General features: G+C 55.5%; 3 protein-coding genes across 3 annotated transcripts; 2 read left to right on the top strand and 1 right to left on the bottom strand.

Moving 5' to 3' along the window:
• Nucleotides 1–849: 849 nt before the first annotated feature.
• LOC113147518 lies at nt 850–2983 on the top strand. The gene is made up of 6 exons (XM_026338337.1): nt 850–854; nt 1023–1277; nt 1438–1535; nt 1643–1796; nt 2183–2347; nt 2596–2983. The coding sequence occupies exons 1-6, from the start codon at nt 850–852 to the stop codon at nt 2981–2983; spliced, it is 1065 nt and encodes a 354-aa protein (XP_026194122.1).
• A 3612-nt stretch (nt 2984–6595) lies between these two features.
• LOC34617365 (nucleoredoxin) lies at nt 6596–9101 on the top strand. Its single transcript, XM_026338306.1, has 6 exons — nt 6596–6603; nt 6946–7183; nt 7740–7976; nt 8229–8462; nt 8637–8804; nt 8961–9101. The coding sequence occupies exons 1-6, from the start codon at nt 6596–6598 to the stop codon at nt 9099–9101; spliced, it is 1026 nt and encodes a 341-aa protein (XP_026194091.1).
• An 885-nt stretch (nt 9102–9986) lies between these two features.
• On the bottom strand, nt 9987–17522 carry LOC34623213. Its single transcript, XM_026338335.1, has 9 exons — nt 17290–17522; nt 16055–16203; nt 15371–15547; nt 14705–14871; nt 14064–14187; nt 13780–13918; nt 12670–13282; nt 11903–12379; nt 9987–11837 (listed from the first exon to the last, which is right to left on the bottom strand). Exons 1-9 carry the CDS (start codon nt 17520–17522, stop codon nt 9987–9989), a joined length of 3930 nt encoding a protein of 1309 aa, XP_026194120.1.
• Nucleotides 17523–18518: the final 996 nt, after the last annotated feature.

Below are 18518 nucleotides of genomic sequence, written 5' to 3'. Positions count from 1 at the left end.
TATCGGCCTCCTGGGTGGCTGCAGGTAAGGAGGGGGACTCCTGAGGGTCGCCTTTCCGTTTTCTCTTTGGCAGCTCCGCTGGGGGAGTTTCAAATGAATCTGCTGAAGAGGATCTACACTCCAGCCGTTTCGCTGCAGAAGTGCCGTCAGTGTGCACGTTCAGTTTTGTCGAAGCGGTCATGAGGCCATGGACCCCCAACCCTGAAGACCGCTTGCTGCTTTCCTCCATGCCGTACTGTGTAGCCCTCCTTGACTAGCAGAAAAGGGCCTCTTGCGCTCCCGATTCATGGGTGAAGAGAGTGACCCGGGCATATGCGGCAAGAACAACAGGAGAAAAACAGTGCGACTTCTAAGTCGCTTTCTGCTGACTGGCAAGTAACTAGGAATGTTTCATTTTCCAGAAAAAAAAACCTGCGATGACCACTCCGTGAGCATAGGATAACTCAAATATGAGGCAAAAATAAGAGATTTCGAAGCCATGGGAATGCTGTGGAAGGGCTGCTAGCATGTTTTGCAACTCCAGCCCGAGGGGCCCCCCGTCAGTTCAGCGGGCCAGGTACCATGGGCGTGCGTTTTGTTCCCCCTTGACTGTCTTTTCACGCTGGTTCTTTCTTCTCTATTCTCAGGTCTCTTTCTTTTCTTGTTTCGAGGTGTTAGTGACGCTTCTCGTTGCTCAAGTTTCTTTTTTCCCCCTATCCGGGGCCCCCTCTCACGGCGCCACATTGCCGCAGGGCAGACTGCCGCCATCCATAGAGCTGCAGGAGCAGGATCCTAGCAGCTCCTTTTCCCATCCTCCTAGCAAAAGGAGAATGAACTGAGGATGCTATAGGGCCCCCAGACACAGGGAAAATGGAGTACGGAGACAAATTCCTGCAAGACCCTCTTACCGCGAGAACAGCGGGGCCTTCCCCTTTAGACCAATCTGCTTCATCGCCCTCTTCTTCAGCCTACTCTTCATCCTCTTCTTCTTCTGCTTCATCGAGGAGGAATTTTTTTCGGGATGGCTCAGCAACGACCGATAGGCTCCACCCATCGACGAGTGCCGATGGTGAAGGGGCGGCGCCGCACGGAAACCTCCTAAGTCAAGGTCGTGGCAGTCCGAAGGATGCCTCATGCGGACCCCATCTTGAGTCTCCCCTCCTTTCGGATGGCGGTGGTCACATCAGGAGTTGTTTCATATGCCTCGAGGGGCCCCGGAAGGGCCGTCGGGGGGCCCCTCCGAAGCTCTTGCACCCATGTTGTTCGCAGTGTTACGCGGTGGTTCATGAGAAGTGCTGGTAAGGCTTTCCCCGTTTTCCCCGCGTCTGAACGCCGTTTCTGGCTCTGCCAACAGCCCCTAGAGAAAGCGCGTGCCACCCTTCAGCTGGTGAGGCACAACAAGCCCCAGCGGCCTCGCCAAATGTGCATAAAAATCAAAGACTCTCTCTTACGACGCAGGACGGCGTACAGGAGACGCCAGCGTCTCGCTGCCTTCAGAGCTCGGCTGCTTGGGCATAGAGCACCTGATACCACCAGATGCTCCATCTGCCGCACAGGTAAGGGGCCTTTTCCGTTTGTCCTCCTGAGCCTCTGCGGAAGCCTCAGACAGTGCCTCCGATACGCAGGGAAAGGGTGTGTTTGAAACACTGTCGTCTACTCTCAGGAAGAGGAGGCCTCCCTTCAGACGTATCTCCTCATGGCCACGCACCGCCAGTCGGGGAAGGGGCCTCCGCCCTCCAAGAGCAGCTGCTTGCGTCGCTGGGGCGTCTCCTCATTGATGACGAAGGAGTTCCTACGCATCCCTTTTGCTCTGTCTTGTAAGCCGCGGCACACCCTTGCCCCCGCGAAACGAAAGCCTTCTTGCTTCGCGACAGGAGGGCTCCTTGGCCCTTCCTTCTCCCCGCACAGCGTCGTCTTTAAGTGCCTGACAACACCCATGGGACGGGAGAATCCGTTGCGGTGTGAACGGGGATTCGTGGCTGCTTGAAGTGTCTGCACTGCGTACTGTGCAAGAAGCGAGCACTGCAGCGCTCTTGGCTCCCCCTCCGTACAACGCTTGCAAGTGCTGTTCGAAGGGAGGTTCCTCCAACTTCGTTGGGGCGGGGAGGGGCCTTCTTGGCGATTCGAGGAAGCAGAGGGGGGAGAGGGAGAGGTCGTCTTGGGTGTGGGTGTGTGTGTGCTGTGTTGCTGTGTGTTGCTGCAGCTGCATATGCCTAAACATATCTGCATTGCTGTGCTTCATTGTTGGCGGGTGCCTCGTTGCGGCCTTCACGGAGCTTCAAGGTGTCGTGATCTTCCTGTTTTCGCTGTTTTTGTACTACCACTTTGTCCTCTTCGAGGTCGTGTACATCGCCATCACGCACCGCCAGTAAGGAGGGATGCTGAGGGTCAGAGAGGGGCAGCGGATTCTTCATGGGGGGAGGGAGGGAGGACGAAGAAATGCCATAGCCTTACGGCTTTCTCTCTCCTGCAATGCAGGAAGGAAATCGCGGGAAGCACACTTCGTGCTGCCTCTGCTTGTGCAGAGTGATAAGTCGACCTCATCAGGGCAGGGGCCCCCTGGCTGCTGCTGCAGCGACTTTAGGGTGTATGTCGCGTTTGTTGTGTTTGCTGCAGCGAAGCCATGGCCACGTTACCTCCTCCTCCCCCCCAGGCAACACCGAACGAACCAGAGGACGAAGGAGATCGGGAGGGTGGAAGTGCACCGTCCTCTAGGGTTAGCCAAGAGATGACAGAGAATGGAGGCTTTCCTGCGAGTGGCGGGGCCGGAGAGCCTCCTCAAGGCTCTGCAGGGGGCCCCTATCGTTCAAATGAAACGCGTGCAGAGTTGCAGCTAGGCAGTGGCCACTTTGGGAACTTTGCCGGGTGGCTAGCTTCCATATGGCATCGAGACACTGAGGGAGGCAGTGTCTTGCCAATTTCTGCAGTGTCGTCGCCCTTCCTCCCGAGCTCTTCGCTAGCTGTTGAAATGCAGATGTTGCATTCGCGCTCAGTGCCTAGCTAGCGCTCTGGCAGGGGTGTTCACGCTTCGCCCCGCTGCTGCTGCTGCAACTCAGAAGAGCTCTCCTGCCTTGCTCATTGTGCAGGGGAGCACGCTGCTGCCTGCATCTCAAAAGGTCATTGCCTGAGCCGCTTCCTACCTGCGGTACATGTTGGCTTGCCTTATGCAGCCGCTTGGCGGCCACTCTCTCTCTTGTTCGTATTACTCCGATTTCTGCGTCTCCTAGAGGCATACAACAACGCGTAGGCGGCTGCAGGGAAACCCGTATAGCCTCCAAAAGCTGCTACTGCAGTCGCGTGGGGAAAGGGCTTCATGGAAGCTCGGGAGTGCCTGACCGAATATTCCGACAGGGGCACTAGTAGTGCTGCATCTGACGTCTTGGGGTGCATGTTCGACGCATTGTGCTGCTAGCTACAGCTCTCTCCTTTTCTTTCTGCGATGAGTACGCCTTCTAATGGCGATTCGCGATCTCACAAATAGGTGTTGGCACCATCCCCGTAAGCCAACTCCTGGCGCCGAGCGCAGCCGACGTATGCACATGGCGAGAAAAACGCGCGGGAAGTCGTCTAGAATACCTGCACATGCAGGCAGCTACGAGTTAGGCTACAATGGTTCGCTTGCTGCAGTTGCTGGGTTCTGCACACCCGTTTAGTACTCTCACGTCGGTTAGGTGTAGGAACACAGAATTTTTTCAGAGAGCACTCGGATTGGTGAAAATTTTTCGAACTTGATACAGCGAGAAGGCTGCTGCATAGTTACCTCTTGCATCATATTTTTAACGTAGCCTTCCCACGATGTGGCGGGCTACGCTATACTTCGGCACTCCTTAGTACACCCGATATATTCAAGGCGTTCGAATGCGCAGTTATGGTAGTCAATTCCTTACGAATTGCTAACTATCTGCTGCCGATTGCTGTCAGCTCGATACAACAAGATTCGGCGCTCTGTGCGTGTGTGCTGGATGCTATGTGCCACGAGTTGTGCATGCCGCACGTATTAAGAGAGGGTGCAGCTCCACACATCCTCGCAGATCCGCCCCCCTCGTTCCGGCAGAGTGGCGTGGGAGAGGGAAGAAGCGAGCTGTGCCATCTTAATAGCATTCGAGAACTTCCTCTCAAGCTTGTAAGGGGTCTGAAGTGAACCGTCTCTCTCCGGAAACCTCAAAACAAGAGTTACACAAGGGGGCTGTGTCTCACCAGGTGGTTGCTACTGTAGATAAGTCGGCAGTTCCCTCCGCTGCGCATACCTGTGAGTGGCAGACATGGGAAAGTTCTGAAGTCACAGGGGATTGTTCAATCCTCAGCAGATTGCCACTGACTCGTGCCTCCTGCCTCAACAGAAGTTCGACCTAGAAGGTGGTCTAATATCCATCCACCACGTTGTCAGGGGAGGCAGAAGACGGACTTTTGAGTATATTCCCGAAAGGCACTTGCTTGCACTGCCGCAGACAGACACCGCCCCTGCGGAAGTGTCGGCAGTGTGTCGGTAGGGGAGCAGCATGCAGCCCTGGACGATGGACTTCGAGGTGTCCTTCGTGGACCCCCCGGGGAAAATTCAAGAAGGCGAATACCGAATTTTACAATAAAAATAATGCTTTAATTGGCTTTTTCTATACGTTATCCTTTTTTCTCGTTGTCTTTGCCTCTAGGAACCTGGAAGCCACCCGCCGCCGACTTCCGGCCCCACGGGAGGAGAAGAAGGCCTCGGTGTGATCATCGACACCCCTGCATCAAGCCCTCTGTGTAACAAGAGGCCCCTCATCCTTTTTCTACGATTACTGCGAGCTTCGTAGTCCCGCAGCAAAAACGCCTATTTAAGGCCTTGCGCTATCAAACAACTGAGTGTTCTTTGCCCCCATTAGTTCGGCCCCTTGGGGCGTTTTCCCACTGTACGTCCTCTTGCCTTTTCCCCCTCTCTTTGGGGAGAGGCCTTCATAAGTAGGTCTGTGTCAAGCAAGTCAAGAGCTAACAATGCGGGCCTCTAACGCATTGGCTCGCGTGGGTGTGCTGCTCGTGTTGGCCGTTTTTTCGCGCCGTGTCACAGCGGTGAGGGTACACCCGTAGACTGTCTCTACAACACGTCCTTCTTCAAGTCCTTCCACAGCCTCTGTCTGTGCGCCTGTCCTCCCATCAAAGCCATGGTCTCGATCTCCGTGTCTTATCCACGCAGTCCCATGGGGCTGGAGTGCCTTTCCTCCTGCCCTTTCGTGTGCATCAGGTCAACTTGGACTTCCAGAGCGAGGCAGAAGCGCTCTCTGTCCCCCGAAATAGCGCCTATTCGGCGTGGCGGGGGGCAGAGGGGCCCCTCTTAGGGACCAGTGTCGAGAGACATCTGGCGGCAATAGTTGCCCATTCGCCCCCCACCGCAGTGACGAATGCCCCCGCGACTGCTGATCCGCATGTTCCTCAACGCACTAGAGCCCGCCGAAGATTCCGGTTCGTCCTCGACCGCCCGCTAGGCGCGTGGCAGCATCTGAGTGCTTAGAAGCGTGCGCGGGCAGCAACAGGAATGTGGGGCTGTAGGCTGGCTGTAGCGTTTCCCTTATTGAGCGAAATGCCCCTGTCTCTGCCTTTCCTCTGGCTGCAGGGAGGGTGAACGCGCAGGTCCTGTAGCCTTTGCTTCGCGCGTTGGGAGCAGCGAGCTAAATAACGATGACTTCGACGTCGAAGTGACCCGGGTGCGAGATACGCACTTCCCCCTTGTCTCCTGTGGCGCAGCAAAGGCCCTCATCTGCATCGGCGGCATGGCAGCCCTCGGTACGACTGAGCCCCTTAATCAATCGGAAGGCCACATCGCGCCTCGAGCCGTCCCCCTAATGCCTTTTTAAACCCTACTTTAAAACCCGGAAGACAGCGCCTCCAAACGCGCGTTTTCGACCACCCTTTGTGCTGGACAGAAGAAAGACTTCTTCAAGAAAATGCTGCCTTGCGTGGCAGCGTTTTCATTTTCAAACTGGCACTTGCTCATGGTCCGCCTCCTATGCAGGCGCTGTAGGGGTGCGCTTAACGCGTGACTTTCTGAAGAAACGGCGGAGGGCACGTCTGGGAATGCCAGGACCGTCGTCCCCCTTTACCCGGCTGCTTGGCCACGTGCTGCTCTCGAACAAACAAAAAGATCCAAAGCCCGAGGGTTTCATTGCCAAGCTGACTGGCGGGGGGGGCCCCGAGGAGACGACTACGGCGGAAGCGCTGGGAGAGCCAGGCAGCGTCACTGCGCTGTACTTCACAGGGAAGGGCGTTGAACAGATTCTTGAGGTGAGCCTCTAGCTAGGGAAAAAAGGCCCTCGTGTATATATATATATATCGGGTTCTAAGCGTGTACACGTCACCAAGTCGCCTTCTAACCCGCCCGTGCTAGGTGTCGCTCTCGCAAGCATCTAGTACACTAGTGTGCCCTCTCTCCTGAAGCACACGTTTTCGGAGGCTTGTCGAGCTTTCGAGAGCCTTCCGTTCTCTTGCGGTTCAAACGCCTTTGACGCAGAGCAAAGGTTACGTGCCCTTCACTCCCCGGCTCAAGTCAATCGTTGATGCCGCAGCACACAAGGGCCAGAAACTTAACGTCGTCTTCATCTCAGCAGACAATACCGCCGCTGACGCTGCTGCACTCTTCCAAACAATGCCATGGTAAAAGCCTAATCCCGCTCCCATCCCCCGTAAAAACCTTCCGAGGTGCCCTTCAGTATATCGGCGTGTCCGCAATCTTGCCGTTGCAACGCTTACTCAGAGATCAACGGTTTTGCGCAACAGGACGGCAAGGGTCACCTCTCTCCCCTTGTCGTTTCCCGTAGGTCATTGGAGTACCTTCTGCATGTCTGCGTCTGTAAAATTATGTATATGTGTATGTTTATGTATATATAGATATGTATATAGATGTATATTGCTATGCATATAGATATGCATTGTATACACACACACACACACACATATACCAAGATCCAACGCGTGTCCGCTGGGGTGTCTGAACAGGCATGCGGTGCCATATGACGACTCTGAGGGGCGCGATCGCATCCGCTCTCTCTACAAGAAGTTTCGAGTTACCTCTTTACCTCATATTGTGCTCCTGGACGAGCATGGAAGGGTGTCCAACCCACAGGCGTACACTGCCATGCTTGCAAACCCTCTGGACTTCCCCTGGAAACGAAAGAACCCTATCCAGTTGCTTGGAAACAAGCTCGTAAATAATAAGGGAGAAACTCTAGACCCTGTGAGGCACGGACAACACTTCAGCAAACATCCAATGTCTCCGCGCGTGCACCGACCCGTTAAAACAAATGCAGCGTTGGGCTTTGTGGGTGCATAGATGGCCACGCAGAAGTACCACTCATGTGTGCGGAGGTGGAGGCGGATTGCATGCATCCAAAGGGCCCTTGAGGCATGCAGCTATGAATGTTTTAATAAATGTTCTAAGGGCATGTATATATAGAGAGAGACCTTTATCGCCTCTTGTAGCTGCGTATCTCCCATCATGGCATTCAGCTATCTATCAAGGATTCTGCGTGCATATATATTGATGTAGATGTAAATACGCACTCGTACATTTATTTATATGCATATACACGCAAGTAATTCCATGTGTATATGGCAACCCACATGCATATCGAGCAAAAGAAGGCATCGAAATTGCCATCTCCGCAGCGCCAGTGCGTTCCAAAGCAATGCACCATGGAACTTAGTCCAGCCGCTAAGGCGTTTATAGCGAATCTTTAGCTTGCATCTTATTCTTTGGAGCATGGGAAACTGTGTGTTTGATGCGGGCGCAGGCTGAGCTTTCCGGAAAGACCGTCGGAATTTACTTCAGTGCCTCCTGGTGTCCGCCTTGCCAGAGGTTTACACCTAAACTGGTCGAGACTGTGAAGCGGCTCAAGGAGAGGGGAGAACAGGTAGAAATTGTCTTTGTTTCAAATGACAGAGATGAGGAAAGCTTCAACAAATATTTTGCAAAGATGGACTGGCTCGCGGTGCCATTCAAGGAGGTCTCGACGCGAGCTGTTGCACAAGTCCGTATTTCGTCATGCTCTCCCTCAACCGCCTGTTGCTCTCGTTGTGTTCGTTCCTGTGTCTGAGTGCTTGATCTTTCTGTTTGACTGCACGATACGCTAGATGCGGGCGCGCATGCGTTTGCAGAATTCGCAGGACTTATCTACGTGTGTGGATATATTTCTTTTTACCGTACCGTTTTGCATCTGTGTGATCGCAAAAACTTTAATCGTAACCCTTGCGTCTGTGCTTTTGTGTGTGGTTGCCTGCAGGATGCGTTGAATGTGCGCTCCTTGCCCACATTGCTTTGGGTGTCCCCCTCTGGGGAGGTTCTGACTCGGCGTGGCGTTGCTGCACTCCTCAAGGACGAGGAGGGCTCCCTCTTTCCCTGGAAGGAGAAGGCCGTCAAGGACCTTGACGAGGCCCTCGATGCTGTGTCTGAGCAGCCTGTGCTGCTCGCATTCCTCGATGCTGCAGACGAACAAACGCACCAGAAAGTCAAGGAGGCAAGTTGCAAGAGCCTTTAGAGGCTAGCCCTGAGGGTCTCGGATGTTGAGGCCGCCCAGTTGCTAGGGCAGTGGTCGAAGCCTTGTGCGGCGAAGTGCGAAAGGGGTCCGGCCCTTCGAGGGCAGAGATGCAGGTTCCCGATGTGTAGTGGAGGGTGCGTTTTGTCGCATCAGGTTCTGGAGGAAACGGCAGCAGCTTTGGAAGAAACCGAGGGTGGAGAGGCCCTTGGCCCCGTTCCTCATTTCCTAACGGCACGAAAGGGTTCCCCGAGTACTACGGCGCTGAGACAGATATGCAAAGAAGGTTTGCCGGCCGAAGGTACAGGCCAGCAGGTCTCTCTGGTGAGATACTCGTGTATAACTTAACGGGCGGCATGCTCAGCGCTAAGAAATGGGCAGCCAAACCTCACACGGAGCGGCCGGTAAACTTTGCACTTAGCGGGTATACACTATGGAAGCTACGGATAGCGCTAGGGCTGTTGAGCGTGTCTTGCGCAGTTGATTTTGGACGCGTTTAGCCAAAAGGTGTATGGGTACCCCAAGGCCGCCGAGGCGGTCACCAAGGAGGACCTGTTGGCCTTTATCCGTCAATTTCGTGAAGACGCGCTTGAGGGCAAGCCTATCGCCCTCCCAGAGTAGAAAGCTTTTTACGCTTTCCTGAGGACCCTCTGGGGAGTCCCCGGAGGAGGGTGCCTCTGCAGAACAGCCTCCGTGGGGTGTTTCGAAGAAAGCGGTGCTTGTGCGTATGCCCCCTAAGAAGCCTCCAGAGGGAGGTACAGTAGGCAAAGAGGACGCGGACAGCGGGCGTGCAAATCGGAGAGAAAATGTGCGGAGTGTCAGACACAGGTTCTCTTTGGTAGATTGTGTTTGGTGCCTGCCCCGTTTGTCGTCTCTATGGGCTTTGCCAGCGCTCTGGACTCGGGCTTTAAAGCCACGAACACCTACAATCTGGCCGCAAAGATCGGAGATTCGTGTGCGCTTACTGAGCAGCACGTAGCCGTAGCACCTTTTGCGGTGACCACTGGAAGGTCCCCCTAGTACCAACTGCTAGAGCAGCAGGAGCACCCTCCCAGAAACCAGTGCAGCGCAGGTATATAGCCGTAATGCGTGGACTGCTAGAGCGTATTTTTGGCGGAAGAAGTGCTTTACGTGCCAAACTAGACTTAACACCACCACTGGTGTCCTCGTAAGAGGCGACGCTGCGTGTGCAGACACCACCTGAGCAGACCACAGGCGGGGCGTGCGCGTTTTTAGGAGGCGCATGTGTGCGCATAGTGTCTGTGTTCCCCGCGAGCTCCTAGAGAGCCCCCTGTCTAGCGTAAAAATTAAAAAGGGAGGTCGGAACCACACAGACCGCACGGGGAGGGCAGATCGCTGCGAGGTAAGAGAGGGAGCCTTCCGGAAGGCCCTGCACACGCAACGAGTAAGGCGGCTAATTCTTCTTAACAGAAAAAGCCATGCGACCTAAGACGCATGCAGCCCAGAGAGCAAACGCAGTGGGGTAGCGAAAAGAGGGGGACTCAGCTACACCTCCTCCAATCGGGGTCCCCTTGTTTCCCTAGGGATGCTTCTCTCCTGTTGGGCTCCCCGCTGGGCAGCTCCAGCTTGCAAGGCTCTCTTACTGCTCCTAGGGGGAGACGTTTTGGGGGGTTCCGCCGTGAAGGAGGTGCCTTGCGAGCGCAGAGACTTCCCCCTTAGCCATTCCCCAGCCCCCAAGGCAGATGCCATTTTGCTGAAGACTGGCAGCCCCATGAACTCCGACAGGCGGGACTGCAAAGCATGGAAGGGTTGACTCCCCCTGCTGCTGCTGCTGCTGCTGCTTGTGCTACAGCGGAAAGGAAGGCCGCGATCGCAGGGGGCCCCTCGAGGGGAACGCCCTTCCGCGAGCAACGACCCCGCAAAAGGCCTTCCAGAGGGGCCCTCAGGGGGCTCCCGCAATCCCTCGTGTAGCTGCGGGAGGTGTGCAGCTCTCTGGTCATCGCAGTTGCTGCCGCCAGCGTTGTCTGCTGCAGCGGAAAGCGGCCAGCCATGTCTGTTCCTCGAAGGGCCCCAACAGGGGCCCCCCAATGTGGCGGTCGTTTCTGAAGACCCCAAGGCGTGCCCTCCTTCCTCAAACGCGCGAACATCGTTACTTTCTTCTAGAACACCCTCAAACGCCCCCACATTATGCCTTGAATGGCCTCGTCTCAGTTCTTGAGCCCCGGAAACGAGGTACTTGTGTGAGTGCAGCCGTCTGGAAGACTGCAGTCGCACCGTCCTCGGGAGGGAGCCCTGAGACGTAGGGGCCTTCCCGCGTTCTGAGCTTCCTCCCCGCATCGCCTTGTGCTGCCTCGTGTTGGACGGAATCCCCCCGGATGGCGGGAAGTCAGAGGCCTCCCTAATGCTCCGACGATGGTCCCGCCAAGTTTGGAAATACCCCTCGAGGGGGCCCCCGCAGAGCTGCCCCCCCCCAACTCTATAGTCTCCAAACTGGTCTCTGCAGGCGCAAGCACCCGATGCGTCCCCTGCCGCGTGCCCCCGCAATGTGTCAGTGGCAAGAGGACCCTCTGCGGCAGCCTTTTGGCTCCTGGGGGAGGGGAGGGAGACTCGCGGCGAGGCTTGCTGCAGCAGGGGCCTTGCACAGGCGGGGAGACTGCGCTCTGCAGGCAGGACGCCTCCCATCTCGGCGCGACGTGGAGTGGTGAGTTCAGAAAAATCCTTCTCAACGGCGTCTCCAGAAGAGGCACTCAAGGTCACTCCCCCCACGCGATCTTCTCTTGAGAGAGACACGCTTCCTGCGGTGCCGTTTGTCCTTGCGGGTAGTACGCACTGGGGGATAACAGGGGGGGCCTCTTCCGTACAATCCTCGCTTGCGTGAAGGGAGTATGATACGTGCAGCCCTCCAACGGGATTTCGATCGAGAGAAGAGACTCCTTGAGAATCTTCCATGCCCCCTGCCCCTCCTCTCAGGGGCCCCCCTCCCGCGGCATCCCGTGCGACAGCCCCGTACCCGTAGTAGGGCCCCTCATGCAAACCCCCACAGAGGCCCTCAGAGGGGCCCCTGCACGGCGACTGCAGGGGCCCCTTCCAAGAGCTCTCACAGGGGGCCTCAGCGTGGAAAGGCGTGCGACTCCCCGTTGATTCGAGTGCGCAGACTTCGGGGGGCACTGAAGGCTCGCCGCCAAGAATGAGAGACAGTTTGGGAAGCTTTCCAGGCTGGAAGGGTGCAGCTGCCGGGGATGCCAAAGTTGAGACGCTGGAAGCGGGGTAGGCTGGCTCCAATCCTGCAGCGGGTAAGGGGGGGGGTGTTGCAGTGCTTCCTGCTGCCGCTGCTCCCGTTCTCGGGGACCCCCCCCCCCCCTCACGTGTGCCTTGTTCTCTTGCATGCGCTCCTTCCTGTGGGGTCGGGGGGAACCTCGTAGGGGCAAGGCGGCATGCTTCGAAGAAAGACCTTCTCTCGCATCGGGTGACTCCGCCGGATCGAAAACCTCACTGACCATCTCGGGCCGGGGGGCCCTTGAGGCCCTCAGGACGACGGGGGCCCCTCCCTCTCCGGAGGCTGCAGCAGACAGCACCTCTGCTCCACAGAAAGACACAGCGCTGCTCTGCTGCTGCTGCTGCAGAGCCCACTGCGCAGCAGCCGCCAAGACATCCGCTGTAGCTCTTGCTGCAGCCACTGCGACGACTGCGGCATCTGCGCATGCGTCGGAGGAGACTGCCAAGGCTCTCGCAGTCATGAGGTCCTCGCTGTTTTCTTCTTCCGCATGTTCTTGTGCGGTCCAGAGCGGCTGGCCAGTTGGTGGGGTGCTCTGCTTCGTCGTGGCGTCTTCTTCACCCCCAGCCCTTAGCGCTGCAGGAACGCTCGCAGCTGCCGCCGTTTGTATGGCCCCCCCCATCGCAGCCGCCTTAGCGGCAGGGGAGTTCGTGGTATGGCCAGCCTGCAGAGCAAGCGCACAAACTCAACACCAGCTCCCCTGTGACCCCTCTCCACTACCCCGAGCCTTCCCACACAGGCTGCTGCGCGAACGTCTAAGGAGCTGCTCTGAATGAGAAACGGAGGCGTCGATAACAGGATGCTTTGCACTGCTCCCTCCCTGCTTCTTAAGAGAACCACCAGGCCTTCGAACGGCAAAAACAACAACGGCTCCCGCTGCTGCCCCCGTTTTTCACAGGAATCAAACTACGATGCTACACAAGGCTGCTAGAGGAGCCTCTCCCGCATCTTCGCCTTGTTGGGGTGTGCGTGTCCTCCCTGTCGGCTTACGGTGTGGTTTGGCGGTGTCTCTTCACGACGGCATGCATGCGGCGGCTCTCCGAATCCTAAAGCAAAGTCGGCCTGGCCCTTATTGTGCCCCTCTGAGGATACCAACGCGCCTCCAGGGGCACCTGGTGGAGCGCTACTGAAGTAAGAATCGTTGGTGTTGTCGGCTTGCGAATTGCCGCCTCTCAGAGGCTCGAGGCGAAGGCCTCTCAGGGCCTCATCAAGCCTCTGGATGTCTCTTTTCGGCAAAGGGGAGTCTCTCGCGGCGCAAACGGAGAGCAGCTCCCTCTCTGCGCACTGCTGCAGCAAGCTCTCTGTCCTGGACTGCACCTCTAGCCGATCTGAGGATCCTTCTGCCAGGTTAGCACCGCCATCTCCGGTTGGCAAGGCAGCATTCGCTGTTCTCGGCTGAGTCTCTTTCTGTGCTAAAGGCCTGCTGATCCTGTAGAACCACGGGTGTGTCAGCGCCTGCACGGCAGCGCACCGCTTGGTGGGCTGCTTGCAGCACATCCAACCGATCAGGTCCTTAGCAGAGTGCCCTATGCCTGCCCACCGCTGGTGAGCGAAGTTCAGCTGACATCTGAGGCCAAAAATACACCGCAGAGCAACTGCGTTTTGGGGAGACGCCGCCAAGAACGTACCACTGCCTTGGAGGAGAGAGGGAGGAGGGAATAGGGGGGGAGATAATGAGGGGGGAAAAGGCAAATGTTATCAGGCATCCAAGGAAATGCAGTAAGCAACATTGGTGTAAGCGACATTGGTGTAAGCAGCATTGGTGTAAGCTGCATTGGTGTAAGCTGCATTGGTGTAAGCAGCATTGGTGTAAGCTGCATTGGTGTAAGCAGCATTGGGGTAAGCAGCATTGGTGTAAGCAGCATTGGGGTAAGCAGCATTGGTGTAAGCAACGGATCACGCCAAGAGGGAGAGGCCTCACTTTGACAAGGAAGCCCTCCCCTCTTGCAAACAGACACATGGGATACCCGCCAAAAGCCCTCTCTCTTAAGACACCACTCGCATGGATCCTCGAGACAAACCCCCTTTTGGCTGTACGCACACAGGCAGCAGGTGTATACATACCTGAGGTTTTTTTTGAGTATGTCCTTGACGTTCTGGCCCCTGAAGGGAGGGAAGCCAGCGAGGAGGGTATACAAAATGACGCCTGAGCTGAAGACGTCCACCTTAGGACCATAGGGTAAGTCTTGCAGGATCTCGGGAGCTGCATGCACACACATGGAAATGCGAAGTTCTCATCTTGCTGCGATATTTCAGCAAAAACAAAATGTATCCGAGCTGCAGACTCCTCCACCGACCCTCCAGAGTGCCTCTTCAAAGCAGCTTACGCAAGCCGAGCATCACCTTACCAACATATCCAGGAGAGCCGCATCTCATTTTCATGGCAGGACTGCCCATAGTCGCAGCAAGGCCAAAATCTATAAGCTTTATTGACGCCGGATTACTCGAGTCTTCAATGATAAGATTTTCTGTCTGAGGAACAAACACAAGAACAAACGTTCCACAGATCTCCAGCAGGGGAACGCAGTACACCCAACACCATCAAGCGCAAGCGCCCTCTGCCTTCCATATTTTTCGGCGTGACTGATTAACGTATATATATGTATCTATATGTATATATGTATGTATAGATGTGCATATATGTATGTATATATGTATATATAGGTGTACATGTATATATAGATGTATATTTTACGTATATACATATATATGTATGTATCTCTGTATGCATACAGGACTGAACTCATATCAAGCAATCTTTAATTCTCTATGTAGTGTAGTGGTTTAGATCATGGGCTTCCCTAAGCCCCTAGCACATCGCCTCCGCCACCAATTACCCCCTCGCTTCTCCGAAAAACCAATATGTGTATCGCTATCTCTGACTTTATATCTCTGCAGCTATAATGATTTGGCGATGCAAATACCGCCGCTCTCCCCCCCTTTCCAGCACTGCTACGCGTGTTGGCGTTGCATGCGAAAGTTGGCTTGCCTTGAGGTCTCTATGAACTATTCCTTTTGCATGCATCGCTTGGAGGGCCAAGAGAATCCGCCGCATGGCATACCGCGCCTGATCCTCCGAGAAAGGGCCGTTAGTGCTCAAGTAATCAAACAACTCACCGCCACGAAGATACTCTAGTACCAAACAAACAAAGTCCTCTGCGCCATACACATTACACGTATCGACTTTCTCGATAATTTGCCCAGTGCAAAGCACTAGAAAGACCACGATCCTGTACACGTGTGTCTGTATCTGTATCTGTGTGTGTACTTGTTGTCGTCTATGCCTTAGCGCCTCGGCTCCTAGCTGGTGGGTGGCTCTATGGGTGTCCTACGTGTGCTGTCTCTGTCTGTCTGTCTGTCTATATATATATATATATATATATATATATATATATATATATATATATATATATATATATATATATCCCTATGTCTCTGTCTCTGTCTCTCTCTCTGTCTCTGTCTCTCTCTCTTGCTCTTTTGCTCTATCTCTGTCTCGCGTTCCCATTCTATACGCCTGCTGTCTAGCCTTCCGTTTTAGCAGCGGCCTTTGTCCATCCGCCCTCTCTTGGGTTGCGTGTTCTAAAGGACGCGAGGGCTATTTCTGCAGCGATGACACCCGTGTACAGCCTGCCGCTTTCTCCGTTAGCCTTACCCTGTTCGTATGCGGCATAAAGCCGCATAATATAGGGGTGAGAGACATTCCGCAAGACTTCGATCTCCGTGTAGACGTTGGACTCCACGACCTTCTTCTTGTCAACTGCCTTGATTACAACATCTTCGCCAGTCAACATGTGACGTCCAATGTACACTTTTGCAAAGCTGCCCTCTCCTGAAGCGCAGGACAGTCACGCAGGCGCACCGAAAAAAAACCCCCAGCCTTGTAGAGGGCCCCTAACAACGAAAAGGCAGACACACAGGGAGGCTATCCCTCCCCCCCGGCAGGGAACCTCCGCCTTTCCAAATCTTCGGCGAACAACACGGCTTTCGGAAATGACGCGAGACGCACACCACACACGCCACGAGGGAGACATTCCAAAGCGTGCTTCGACAGACACACTTTGCCGCTCCAATGCAGGAGGCAGTCTTAAAAAGTGCACACCCCAGCATGCGTTGCTAAAAATGCCTACAGCATCCGCTAACGCTGCGCTGATTTTCACGAGTTTCGGGGAAATACCGCAAGCCACACGCACTGCATCGCCATCGGGTTCTGCCTCCATAAGGGGGACTGTGGGGGAAAAAATCGTGCGCCAGCAGCGCTCTCTCTAGAATTGTATCGACCCTCAGAGCACCCGAAAAAAATCCCTCCATCTTCCTGCATCCGCTTTTGCAAGCTCACCAATAAAACCAGTCAACCTGTAAAGATCCGTGAATCGCAGGAGCGAAGCGCCATGACCCTTGAGAATGTTTATCCACTCCGAGCAAACTTGCGAGTTCGGGCATTGAAATTCGAACTCTCCTGTCGCAGAGATGATGTACAGGCAAGGCCTGAAGCGCATAGCACATCCATGTGTAGTAGACGCAAGCGCACCAGGGATCAACAAGTGCAGCAAGTGTCTGTGCTTCGCCCCTTCCAACTAGCATGCACATCCCTAACCCCCATAGAGGCGCCAAGACGGAGCGCAGCAGCAGAGGGACAGCGAGTTTTACGCATGCATGCATGCGTGCGTAAAACTCAGGAAGCGTCAGGGGAGAAAGAATGCAGGAGAGACAGGGGGGAGAGACAGGGGAGGGGGGGAGCAAGAGCGAGAGACGCTAGCACAATGCGCTAAATATAAATACACAGACACCCGAAGAAAGAGGAAGCAAGGCCACTTGCTCCCCTTTCTCTCTCTTCCCTATCTCCTCTCCCCTGTCGGCAGATCCTATGAAGCCTGGAGATCTGATTGCTATCTGATTTGGAAGGAGGCACAACTGACGCTAGCCAGGACCAGGAATTACAGCGCCTGCCGTATAGTCAAGGGTGCATGCAGCCCGACCGCAACACGCAAGAATCTCCTTAGGGCGTAAGAGAGGCACAGATTGAGAGAGAGAGAGAGAGAGAGAGAGAGAGAGAGAGAGACACATGTATTCCCAGAGCCTCACATTCCGCCGCACAGAAACTCGCAAACGCTCAGTCGCTGCCCTTTCCCTCCTACCCTTAAGGCGTCTGTGTTGCGTAGGATCAAGGGAAGGAGAGGAGAGGAGAGGAGTGGGGGGGAGCGGCTCGGGAGCGCACATACCCCGCAGTGAAGCGGCCATCTATATACACCTATATGTATGTATATCTGTATATGTATATCTCTACATGTATGCATACAGACGACTGGGTAGCGCAGCGCATGCCTTCTCGAGACACACGTGTGTTTGTGACAGAAGACGCAGCACTTTTCACACGCGCTCGTAGAGCCCTCTGCCCCACCCTTGCCCCCCATCCCTGCCGAAAGATCAGAGGCAAAGCAGGCAGAAGGCTGCAGGAGAGAAGATCAGCCCAGTGTCAGTGGAGTAGCAGCCTCCAACAGGAGGCTCCTGTAGGAAGAGGACTGGCCAGATCGCCCTTTGGCTTCTAAGAGCGCACGAACGACTGCCGCTCACCCAAGTTCGGTGATGTTGTTGACGACTCTGCAACCCTTCAGGGGAATGTAAAACTTTGGCAAGACGGAATCCACCTCCTCCCAGCAGCACAGATACGGCGGACTGATGGGGCCCTCGGGGCCCTCGGGTGGGGGCCCCCTGGGGGCCCTTAGCTCAACGGACACGAGACGCGCTGCTCCAGTGGCCAAAGGCAGCGCAACTCTCACCCCCGCCTGACAGCTCAGCTGCTCCATATGGCTTCCCTCTGCAGGCTGCTCTCAGAGGATAGCCCTCCAGCCGAAGGGGGAGCGGGGGGTTGAGACGCACGCGAGCGACCCTCTGCGAAGCACTGAGCCACCAGAGAGGACGGGCGGGGGAGAGGGCTAACACGCGAGATGAAGACAGGGATGCCATCACATTCCACAGCGGTTCGCTACACACACACACACCAAATGGGGGCCCCTCCGTGGTGTCTTTGGTGAGGCGCGGAGAAATCCGAGAGGAGGCACTACCACGGTCATGAGGTAGGTTCTGCTGCTGGGGGTGGGAAGAGGGAAGAGAGCAACTGTTAGCGCTGCTGCTGCTGTTGCTGTTGCTGTTGCTGCTGCTGCTGTTGCGTGCAAGGCTCTTATTCTCCTTCCTGAAGAGCTCGTGGGGCCTTTGCGTTCCTCCTTCCCGTGTGCATCTATGCACTTGTACAGAGGCAAGGTACTAGTCACACAGACCGACGCGATACGGGAGGAAGGAGAGGGAGGGAGAGAGGGGTTTGCTTGCTTGCTGCTTCAGGTGCTGCTACAGATGCTGCTACAGATGCTGATACAGGTGCTGATACTGCCTTGAGGATGCTGCTGCCGACAGCTCCGCTGTTGCACGCAGGTGTACAGCAACTTATACGCCTTTGCGCTCGCTTGTGCTGCTGGGGTGTAATCGCTTGACACCACCGTATCCTTCACGTTCGCAGGCAGCCCAGAAACGTGTAAAAAGCGCTTGAGGCTAGCACATACCAGCTCGCATTTTGGTGCAAAGTGGAGGGCAGGTGCAGATTCAAAGGGGTAAGAGCCAAGGATCCACGATTTCACACGGCGTCGGCTGCGGTGCGCGAGCGACAAAGCCAAGTGCCGCCTTCTGCTAAGAGAAGAAGGCTAGCGCACCAAAGCTGCAGCAGGAGAGCAATAACCTTGCCAAACAACAGCCAAGCCCCTCTTGCTCGGCTAATTTGTGCTGCGGATGCTGCTGCCGCCGTTGCTGTC

The sequence above is a fragment of the Cyclospora cayetanensis genome, unplaced genomic scaffold, assembly GCF_002999335.1.
Source record: "Cyclospora cayetanensis isolate NF1_C8 unplaced genomic scaffold, CcayRef3 CcayRef3_contig_25, whole genome shotgun sequence".
Taxonomy (NCBI): Eukaryota; Apicomplexa; class Conoidasida; order Eucoccidiorida; family Eimeriidae; genus Cyclospora; species Cyclospora cayetanensis.
This window is presented reverse-complemented; position numbering and strand designations above follow the sequence as displayed.

Coding starts and splice junctions, on each gene's coding strand:
- LOC34617365 (XM_026338306.1), top strand. Junction 8,463..8,636: donor CGCACCAGAAAGTCAAGGAG/GCAAGTTGCAAG, acceptor TTGTCGCATCAG/GTTCTGGAGGAAACGGCAGC. Junction 8,805..8,960: donor CAGGCCAGCAGGTCTCTCTG/GTGAGATACTCG, acceptor TGTCTTGCGCAG/TTGATTTTGGACGCGTTTAG.
- LOC113147518 (XM_026338337.1), top strand. Junction 1,536..1,642: donor ATGCTCCATCTGCCGCACAG/GTAAGGGGCCTT, acceptor GTCTACTCTCAG/GAAGAGGAGGCCTCCCTTCA. Junction 2,348..2,595: donor ATCGCCATCACGCACCGCCA/GTAAGGAGGGAT, acceptor TGTTTGCTGCAG/CGAAGCCATGGCCACGTTAC.
- LOC34623213 (XM_026338335.1), bottom strand. CDS start 17,522: ATGGAGCAGCTGAGCTGTCAGGCGGGGGTGAGAGTTGCGCTGCCTTTG. Junction 13,919..14,063: donor CGGCTCTCCTGGATATGTTG/GTAAGGTGATGC, acceptor GTGTGCATGCAG/CTCCCGAGATCCTGCAAGAC. Junction 11,838..11,902: donor ATCCGGCGGAGTCACCCGAT/GCGAGAGAAGGT, acceptor CCGACCCCACAG/GAAGGAGCGCATGCAAGAGA.